Here is an 11405-nt window from a genome sequence, read left to right on the forward strand (position 1 = left end):
TGTTATAATTAACACGTAACCATAGTGTTAGGTGTGGAGCATAATTATCTTCTTTATTCATAGGTATCACCACATTAGACCCCAGTTCATAATGAGGCGGAAACACCACTCGTTTATTCACCTTCATGGGGGTTCGGGGGGGCGACGATGATTTTATGAGCCCCCCCTAGCGGGGGTTCGGAGGCAATGCCCCCACAGCTAAAAATAGATGTAAAATTACCTTGTCAAATGTTGTAATTTCGTAGTCAATCTGAGCGAATTGTATTACGGCTATGTATGTTTGTATTCTGACCGAGAAAGAGAGAGGAGATTGCGTGAGAGTGAAGAGGAAATTACGGCGGATCGGTTGTAGGTTGTATCTCTTCATTTTGCTAAATAATACAAAGAGAAGGACTGAATTTTTCTCCATGGGCGTAGCCCAAATTGGGTGAACCACATATATCTATGTTTATATTTCTGCAATATTTTATGTGTTCCATTGCTCTGTAATATATAATTTTCTAACACATAGGCCATTTGGAATTCTGCTAGACCATTTGCAATGTTTAAGTTTGATTATCATGTTCCAATATTGGCTCTGAGTTCCAACTTGGTGGGGTTGTCATATAAAAATAGTTAATCATTCACCATTTACAAACAAAACACCGATTAAAAATGTTTTGTCGAGCTGCCAATTTGTGCACTTGTTTGTCTAATTTGGTCGCCCACAAGGTGCCAAGTGGTGCCTATTGATTGGGCCATGTGGCCCCATGTCTTTGGGCCACATAAATGCCTCTAACTTTGGGAAGGTGCCACCAGTTTTGGCAGTAGTACTAAACTTAGCACCGACTAAAATCCTCTCCAAATTTAGTGTAGGTATGACAAATTTAGTTATTTATTTGGTCAAGCTTTCAAATTGGCGTTGCTCCAAATTTAACTGGCACCCTGTTAAACTTGTCATTTTTGCCAAGTTTGACCAGAACTTTGACTAGACATAGTTTCCTCGTACGAACTCGGATTGAGGCATCATTTGCGTTGTTGGATTCCTTGTGACGAGCTCTTAAATATGGTCTTGCTAGTTCACAATGATATAAGGAATTTTATTTTTGAACTATTAGGGATCCAACTAGATCATTCCTCCCCACTGAAGGACTTTTGGCCCTCCAAAATTATATACAGTACTACAATTTTATGCACTCTGATCTACATAACAAACGTCTCTGACAAGCCACACTTTCTTCTCCTTCACCTTTGTACTTCAGAGCTAGTAGTGATGAAACTAGCACTTGTATCCATATGTGAATCCATAGCTTCCAATGCATGTACAACTTGCAAGACCATACTTTCCAGGAGTTTATAAAACACTCATGGTTAAGTTTTACAATAGAATCCATACCCTTGCTATCCAACTAAAGTCCAATATATCAATATGTTGCATATACAAGTGATGTTATACATTCATCATTTTTATAAACATTTTCGCAATATGTGATTTAAAATGGTTGTCATGCTAAACTACTTAAAAGGGATACCCATCTCTTACAAACCAAGCTAATGTGATTTCTTTCTGTAGTTGGATTCCTTGTTGAATTACTTCATCGATTGGCTTCTTCACAGGTACTTTCATATGCTTATGGTCCTTCTTTGGGCATAGCTCTGGAAGGAGATTCCAACATATGGATCTCTAATGTCCACCCTTGTTGCAATGGATACAATGGTTTTTCTTCCTCCATACTTTCTTGACCTTCTTTTGTGTCTCCTTCTGGACAACATAACCTTCCTTGAACGACTATCTTTGGTGTGGCTCTAGTGAGGTGAACTTGACGTAGTTCATCCTTAGAAATGATCACCTCCCTTTGGAGATGACCTAGAATCAAAATCGTTGGAATGGTGTGACTCATGCTGCATTGATTTAGACTCCCTTGCTTCTACGGCTTTGGAGTGTTTTTCAAATGCACAAAATCATCATCATACTAAGAACATGAAACTAAAGGATCACTGACATTGTTTACCTTATTCATCAATTCTGGATTGGTAATGATGGCTTTGCTAAGCCTTCATGCACTTCTTTTCCAAGGCCTCTTCTTTGTCTTGTAACTAAAGCTGCAATCTTTGCTTCTCCTCTTCTTCTTCTTGTAGCAGTCTCCTCAATTCATCTTTCTCTGCTTGAATGCTCTTGTCGATCTCCTCATTTGAATGATGAGAAGAATATGAAGAAGAAGAACATTCACTTGAATATGGAGATGGAGGTTCAAGAGGGTCTCCTCAAAATCCCTAGTTCACTAAAGCATCATCCTTTGCTTTAGACTTCTTCTTCTTTTCCTTCATTACCAATCTCCTCTCATAATCTACAAATAACTTGTTTACCTTTTCTGCCATCTGATAGAAAGCCTTGTAGAGAACCTCTTCATTCCCTGTAAGAATGTCTTTTTTCTCCATTTTCCTTCTTCATGTTGCACATCCAATCTCTTCTTATCATCCACAGTAGTAATTCACATCAGCAAGAAGACCACTCTAATACCAAAGTTGATCTATTATTCCTTTGATACGAGCATTATCCTAAATTTTGTATTCTGTTGATGTTAGCAGTATTGCATGAAAGAGCATGTAAAAACCATATGTGAAAACACTTAAAGAAGAAGAAACATAATGGAGACCATAAAGACAATGCACACAAAAGTTTGATAATGGAGTTCGTCCAGTGTGGACTATGTCCTTGAGCCCTGCTTCAATAGTGGGGAGGTTGCTTCATTCATATCATCAAAAAGAAAGGCAAGTACAAGGAAAAATACATCATTAGACTTCAATTTCTAAGAGTGACTTGAAATTTGACAGCTCAAAACACAACAATCACAGCATCAACAAGTTCGTCTCATCCTTTTGATACTTTTGAATGTAAACATGACCCACTTCAAAAAGGTGCATTGTTTTTTGGAACTTTGTGTCCAGCGATTAATGAAGAATGTGGGTTCCTGCCATGACCCTTGAGATCTGCTACTCAAATGCAAATAGACTACGCCAGTAAAATCCTCTTCAAATTCTGAGTAATTTGAGTATAAATTTGACTATATTTTGTCACTTGCAACTCTGGCCCTTCAAATAATCTTTTAGATTCCACACATGTTGAGGTATAATAGGTGTCTTTTTAACTCCTATTTATCCTACATTAATTATCAATCTAGGAACGATTTTCTATTTCAAGAGTGTACTCAAGTTATAAAGGCTTAAATATAAAAAAGCGAAGGAAATATACTCCCTCAAGATCATGATGTTATGAGGCCCTACTCCAACATGCAACCACCTCCAGCAATTTGATCCATAGGTAGGCCCAAGTATGACAACCCTCACCTCTTCCCTATGCATAAAATCCTAAAATGTGTTAATGGTCAAGAAAGGAGTTTTAATAGGCTCGAGGTGGCTAATGAACTTGGCCACCCTTAGGTAGTTAACTAAAATTCATATTAAGTCACCCATGCAATGTGGAGATGTCAAATCAAGTGGGGTGGTTCTTACGACGGGTGAGGTGATAATCATGAGGAGAGGGGTAATGATTGTAAGGAATGGGGACAATAGTTCAAAAAATGAAACTCGTGTAGGTGCCATGTCACCAAAGCACTCAAAACCTTTACCACAAAGGGAATATTATGTACTAGGCTTGACTCTATTTGCACCGTCGCTCATTTCAAAAAAGGAAGATAGAGGAAGGTCAATCTATTGTTATCAAACTGCCTAGGGTGCCACCAAGCTGTTTGAAACTTTATTTGCAGGTGCTACAAGAGGTTTTGAACTACTACAAGTGGGATGAGAAGGAGCTATAGGAGGGGATTTAAGGGTGAAAGAGAGCCATAGTGACCCAAAATTATCTTCAACCCTCATGCACATACAGAGATATTTTGAAAAGGAGTAAGTGGCTTCCTCCCTCCTTGATTTCCATACAATTACATGAGAAATTCTTCCTGAAGTTGGTAACCTATAATATATAATTAAGAAGTAGGTATTTTGTAAATTGTTGTGTGTAAAGGAAAGATAGGGGCAGAGGAAAAGAATTTGTTTTGATATGTATTTTATCATCCTACTCCCTCACTAATAAAAAGGAGGTTTAACCCTATTTCTACCACTAAGATTTCTGTAAAGAAAATTGAATTTCACACCTAAGTAACACCAAAAAGGGGCAGTAGAAGAAATGGAGGAGGATTTAATAGAAAATAACCCACAGACTCCAAGAGAATTCACCAACACCTTCTTGTAGCGAACATGTTTAGAAAGCATCAATAGTTGGGTTTCTTTGAACTGTTAAAAGGGTATGATGATGATATCACTCATGAATTCTCCATGGCATTGCATCCCCAAGGAGAATATAGTGTCACTATTGTTGTCATAGGATTGGCCATTGCCTTAAGTCCTAAAACCATAAGTAGAGTGACCACCTTACTATTGGGTGTGGAGCCTGACTATTTTCTTTATATAGAGGTATTACCGTGTTGGACCCCAGTTTGTAATGGGGTGGAAACACCACCCATTTGATCATTGTCGGGGGGGGAGGCAACAATTTTATGATCCCCCCCTTGGAGGGGGTTCGGGGGTAGTGCCCCCAAAGCTAAAAATAGAAGTAAAATTGCCTTGTAAAATATTGCAATTTCATAGTCAATCTCAGCCATTCATTAGGTAGATGATCTGATGGTAGAATTTATGTTTGATTTAGGGTTTTTCCCTAGAAGGAAACCCCTCGCTATATATGAGGGAATTGTATTGCGGCTATGTGTATGTGTATTCTGACTAAGAAAGAGTGAAGACGAAATTACAACGGATTTGTTTTCGGTTGTATCTCTTCATTTTGTTGAATAATATAAAGGAAGGATTGGTTGTTTCTCTATGGACGTAGCCCAAATTGGGTGAAACATGTATATTTGTGTCTCTCTCTTTTTTATGCGTGTTCTGTGTTTGTGTTTCTACAATATTTAGTGTGTTCCATTTCTCTCTAATATATAATTTTCTAACACTTACCCTTATGGGTTCAATGGAGCAAGGAGGAGAAGGTGTAAGTCTTACAATGAGTAAGAAGTTTTTCATTTAGAGAGAGAAGCCCATAGAAAATAAGAATGGAGTAAGAGGAGAAATCCTACCTTACCCCTGCGATGAGGTGGCACATTATATCCTCAAGTATATATCTTGTGAAGGGATATTGAGCGTTGTATATGCCTATAATTTTAGGTTACTTCATGAGTTAAGATTCAAAGAAGAATTTCCTCTCCCTCAAAGACTTAGTGTTCGCCATTTCCTCCTCCAATTAATCATTGAAATGAGCGAGAAGGTGAGGGAAGGAAAGCATCAACACAACGCCCACCATGGTCTCATCAAGTTAATTGTGATGGATGATTTGAGCTACTTAAATAACCCTGTCCTATGGACTGATTTTGTGGACATGGATAGGGAGGTATTCATTGAAACCTAATCCATCACACCTGGAGAAACACCAGCCTCTAGCACTGGAGGAAGGGGAGGAAAAATAGAGGAAGAAGAAGAAGAGAAAAAAGTAGAGAAAAAGTAATCCCTGAGAAGACTTCTAAACCCCAAGGAAAAGAGAAGCAAGGACATTAAACAAGTATATCTCCAGTGAATACAAAGCAAGAAGTGGCTCCCACATCAAGAATTATTTTTCCATGTCAATTTATCTCATTGTGTTATTGATCATTTGATGCATGAATTTTCCTAGTTACAAGGTTGTGTTGATTTGTAGTGGTGGGCACATCTTTTCATCTCCAATTTTACTTCTCCATCTTATCCCTTTATCCCTCACACTGCTCTCAAACTCTGTTGCAACGGTCATTATGTTTAGGAAATTAAGGACATCGTGGGCATCCACCTTAGTGTAAGACACACCTCTGAGAGGTCATGGGATTGGAAAGGAGGATTCACTACCTTAATTCTCTCCCTCCCACCTTAATCCATATTCTCCTACCCTCAAGGCAACATATCCACCCTCAAAAGGCTCTCAGAACCCCTCCTGTAGCAATCCAGGATTTCCTGTAGCAGCACCTATAGCAAGCCTATAGCACCACTTTCCTCTACCTATTTTTCTCCCCACTTCAACCTTAGCTTGGTTAAGATGAATAATTACCCCCAACTTGTGATTAGATGATTTAGATAATCTCTTAGACCACTCCAACCTCCTTTGTTCCTCACTATAAAACATAGTAGAATTAGTGTTTTTATTCACAAGAATGTTACAAGTTATGTTTCTGATTTTCAAGCAAATGTAGCAGATCAATGATACATGCAAGTAGGTTATTGATTTTATGAAATGTGAAAAATATGTTATCTTCACTTCTGCAAGTATACTATCCCTTTTTCTCTCATGTAATGTTAATTAGCATCTACAAGTTAAATGAATGGCATTTTCACTTTCATAATTAAAATCAGTTTCATCAGGAGTTTTCACTATAGTTAAGTTGGAGGAATGGTCTTTGAAAACCTTGATATGATGTCATGACTAAGGGTGGCATGAGTAGAACCTAACATACTATGCATACAACACTCTCACCTCTAAGTTGTACGAACCTCGGTTTGATAGTTTAAGTTGACAAGCCCTTGGGAGTTGAAAAACTCTTGGTGCAATATCAGGGCTCACTCGTAGCCTCCAAAATTCATGTATAGGAAAACATTTGGAGGGTGTTTTTCACAAAAACAACATGTCCTAAATTGTGAATTAATTTCCACAAAGCAGTCGAGTAGAATTGTGTCTCTTGATTTATATTAAAATTTCTTGAGCAATTGCAATTCTACACCATATTTCTACAAAACTAAGTTGAAAGTATCCCAGACGTGGATGCCAATATTGTTTGTACATCAGTGTAGAAGGAGGTGAATCTAAGTAGCCTTCATAAACAAGAAAAGAAATAAATGACCAAACTCTTTTATATAAAGATACAGGTCAAGAAGAAAAAGCTTGATGCTAGATTGACTCAAGAACATTAGCGAATATCATTGCAACAGAGCTGGTCAAGAAGTTGGGGTTGGAAGTTTGTGATCATCCAAGCTCATATCCATTGGGATGGGTAAATAAGGATGTAGAGTTGAAGGTAGAAAAATAATTCAAAATTAGATTTTCCATCAATGTTGATTTTGTTTATGAAGTAGAACTAGATGTGGTTCTCCATGATGTACGTGGAGTCGTATTTGGGAGTCCCTACATGTACATGAAAGATGTAATATTCAGGTCAAGAGACAACCCATATCAGCTTGTTAAGGATGTAAAATTGTTCACCATCAATGCACATAAAGGCAAGTCCAAAATTTTGCTAGTAAGTGCCAACCAAGCCAAGAAATTGATCATTTCTAGCAAGAAGTACATTTTATTGTTTTTAAGAGAAAATTAATTTGTAGAAGACTCAATAAGAGGCAAGGCATCCTTGGAGGGGTGTACTGAGAAACGAAAACAACAACTATAAGGGTTTCTACAAGCATACAATGATGTTTTCTAGGAGAACAATGTAAACTTTGAAATGGGAACTGTACTGTTACCTGTTTCGTAGAGATAGGAAAAAAGTGACCTGATTTTGAAAATGGGTGATGCAGAACGCATATGTTTTTTTTTAGCATAGTTTTTGGCACTTTAATTTTTTTTATGTACATTACGTTTTAGAATGGTAGTGATTTTCATGCTGATTTAAAAAAGTGAGTATTCTACATCACCTTCTTTTTTTAAAAGACCTGTTTTTTGGCTTTAAATTTTCTAATGTATAAAATGTAAATAATTATTTTGTAAATTTGATTGTTTTTGAAGTGGTCGTTTTCTTCACATTTTCTTGTTTTTTACTTTAATTTTAACTTCTTTTTTTAGTGAGGTTTTTATTGTTTTGCATTTTTAAATTAGGAGGTCGATATTTAGAATTTTCGATATTCTTTAATCCAACTCTTTTACAGGGCATTGATGACAAACAAGCAGTGCACATCACAGCTCAACCAACATATTGTTGAGCATAGATGCTATTTTATATTTGTTTTTTAACCTCTTCAATTTATTGCACTGATAATATGAATGTGTTGTGCCTTATTTTCATAAAAAGTTCACATCATAGGGCTAATGTAATTTGTCTTATTTTTTTTTAATCTATTGTAACAACGTAAATATCTATCTCTCTTTTTGTGTCTTCATATAATTATGTGTATCTCTATGTAAGAAAGAAACTATATAGGTACAAATAGAAAGTAAATAGTACATCTATCTTAAGAAACTAAATAATATATCTATTTTAAGAGGAACATGATTATTCACAAATGAATGTACTATCTATTTGCGATGAACTTGATGATATATCCCGGGTAAAAATAAGAAATTACAGTTATAAATACTACTACAACTACAGAGTATCAAGTTCTGAACGCACAGTTATAAATATTGTTACAATCATCGAATATCTGTATTTATTTATCTTGTATTTCAAATGCCAAATCCAAAAATATGAATTAATTGATTTAGGTCAACAATATCAAATATTGTTGTTAATAAAACCTACACAACATTATAATCCAAAAATATGAATTAATTGATTTAGCTCAACAATATCAAATATTTTTGTTAATAAAACCTACACAACATTATGATTCATGATACAAATGCCAAATCCAAAAATATGAATTAATCTTGTATTTCAAATGCCAAATCCAAAAATATGAATTAATCTTGTATTTCAAATGCCAAATCCAAAAATATGAATTAATTAATTTAGGTCAACAATATCAAATATTTTTGTTAATAAAACCTACACAACATTATAATCCAAAAATATGAATTAATTAATTTAGGTCAACAATATCAAATATTTTTGTTAATAAAACCTACACAACATTATAATTCATGATACAAATAATGGCGATAAATTTTATATACATTATATATAGGGCAAAATCTCCCAAAAAGGAACCAGCCATTTGGTTGAAGATTAACTTGGGTCCCTGCGTTTTTTATTCGCACTGCCTAACTTTCCATTCAATTCCATATCCTACCTAGAGAATGTAGGATTATAGCTTAGTTGACGAATTGAAATGATGGTTAACAATATTATCGGCCTGTCTTTTTATTCAATTCCATTTCTTACCGAGCAAAGGAAGGAATGTAACCCAGTTGAATTGTCATACAAAAAGTAAAAATGAATTGCACTGCCAACAAAATTGCATGACAAAAAGTAGAAGGACGATTTTAAAAAATGACTTCCTCAGATTTAACAAAAGACAAATCCGATGCAGCAAAACTGAATTAAAGCGATTCTAAGAATCCTCGGGTGGTGGGGCGATTCTGAGAATCGCCCCGCCACCGCCTCGCCACCAGTAGAAAGACGATTTAAGAAAATGACTTCTTCAGATTAACAAAAGACAAATCCGATGCAGCAAAATTGAATTAAAGTGATTCTGTGAATCGCCAGGTGGTGGGGCGATTCTAAGAATCGCCTCGCCACCGCCTCACCACCAGTAGAAGGATGATTTAAAAAAAATACTTCTTCAGATTTAACAAAAGACAAATCTGATGCAGCAAAACTGAATTAAAGCGATTCTGAGAATCGCTGGGTGGTGGGGCGATTCTGAGAATCGCCCCACCACCCGGCGATTCTTCAATTCCCAGCAGTGATTCCAGGTTATAAGCAACTTGAGTCGAACGCTCGCAAGAGAACCAGATAAAACACGAACTCGCTCGCTTGCAGATGCACTTCTGATGGCAATCTCACGCTCGCTTGAAGATGGACTCGCTCGCTTGCAGAAGAGAAACAACAGACGGTACACTATACAGGCCAGATAATAAAGAGAAACAGTAATGCTTTGGAAAGCCTCAAAATGCAAACATCTACAACGCCTCGAGAGGATCATAAAACCAATATCCCAACTTATTCATTTCATCATCTCATTCAATGCATGAGAATATGGACAAGACAGCGTTGTTGAAAGGCTAGAGGAATTAGTGACTGATGCTGAGTCCAACTCTTCCTTCTCCCGAATTGGCATGGTTGGGAAGGGTGGTTCCGGCAAGAGTCTGCTTCTGAAAACGGTTTTCAACAGACATAAGGTGAGGGATCTCTTCCGCGATGGTTTCTTGCTTTGGCTTACCATTTCTGGGTCTCCTTCTATTTCAAGTCTTAGGAAAGAACTGTTCACACAAATAATCATGCAGAGAAAGGTTATAGATCCCAACACAAATATGAACGAAGAAGCTATAACCATAGGTCCGTTGAATGAGGCTCTGCAGGGGAAGAGGTTCGCCCTCTTCTTAGACGATGTGTGGGAGCAGGGTGCTGAATTGCTGGAGGAATTGGGTGTACTCCGCCTAATTCAACTCTCCAACTCCAAAATTATTGTCAGCTCCAGGAATTCCAGCCTGCTCTTGCAGATGGGAGTTGCAAAGGAGTCCACAATCACAGTGGGCGATTTGATGGAGAATGGTAGTTGGCATTTATTTCGCTATTATGCATTTCCATATAATAATGGAAATGTGGTCGAGGGCATCGATGAGGAAACGACCAAGGTTGTGTGTCACAAGTGTGGAGGGCAATGGCATGCACTACTGATGCAAATGAGTGGAAATTTGCAGTTCAAAGGTTGCCAAACGCCAACAGCAAAGGCGATGAAGTTGTACATGATCGCCTAAAGTTGAGCTACGACGCACTTGCCAGCTACGGCGTTCATCTCCAATTGGCCTTTCTTTACTTAGGTGTTGCCTTCTTAGAAGATGAGGTTGTTCATGTCGAAGCAGAGGCGATTTTGTTATGGATGGGAGAAGGACTCCTCGGAAAGAAGAAGGTGGAAGATGAGGGTGGCCATGACCCATTCGAGATGGGAAGAATGTACGTCAACATTCTAGCGGATTGGTGTTTGATGGAACCGACCATGAAAGACGTGGATGGGCACATTACGTGTTTCCGAATGCACGATGTCCTACATGGACTGGCAATACAGATTGCTGAGGCTGAAGAAAACTTCTGCTGCCGCCAAGGGAAGGGTCTAACAGTTGTGAATGAAAATGAATTTTCAGCCCGCACTCGCATTGCTTTGGGCAGCAACAATTTGAGCTCACTTTCCGAGTCATTGAAAGCTCCAGAAATATCTTCATTGCTATTGGCTAGAAACAAAGCATTTAATGAAATTCCCAGAAAGGTGATTGGGAGTATGATCTCCCTTAAGGTTTTGGATTTGAGCGCCACGAACATCTAGTCATTACCAGAGAGTGTGGGGTGTTTGAAACCGCTGGTATACCTGAGCTTAGCATGGGTTCCTATTAAAAGGTTGCCTGCATCTTTTACAAATCTCGTAGCCCTCCAAATCCTTGATCTGGAAGGCTCTGAAATCACGTAATTACCATCTGACCTTCACAAGTTAAGATCATTAAGGTATCTGAACCTTGACAAGTGTCGTGATTTGAAATGTGTACCAAGTAATAT

The 11405-nt window shown here is 37.5% G+C and overlaps 1 protein-coding gene across 1 annotated transcript; it reads left to right on the plus strand.

Annotated features, from left to right (window-relative positions):
- Positions 1 to 9973: 9973 nt before the first annotated feature.
- Positions 9974 to 11178, plus strand: LOC149162795 (putative disease resistance protein At1g61300). The gene is made up of 2 exons (XM_089435285.1): positions 9974 to 10409; positions 10559 to 11178. The coding sequence occupies exons 1-2, from the start codon at positions 9974 to 9976 to the stop codon at positions 11176 to 11178; spliced, it is 1056 nt and encodes a 351-aa protein (XP_089291411.1).
- Positions 11179 to 11405: the final 227 nt, after the last annotated feature.

Source organism: Pinus tabuliformis, chromosome 5_2 (assembly GCF_031772625.1).
Source record: "Pinus tabuliformis cultivar Carrire ecotype Pingquan chromosome 5_2, CPIR1, whole genome shotgun sequence".
Classification (NCBI taxonomy): Eukaryota; Viridiplantae; Streptophyta; class Pinopsida; order Pinales; family Pinaceae; genus Pinus; species Pinus tabuliformis.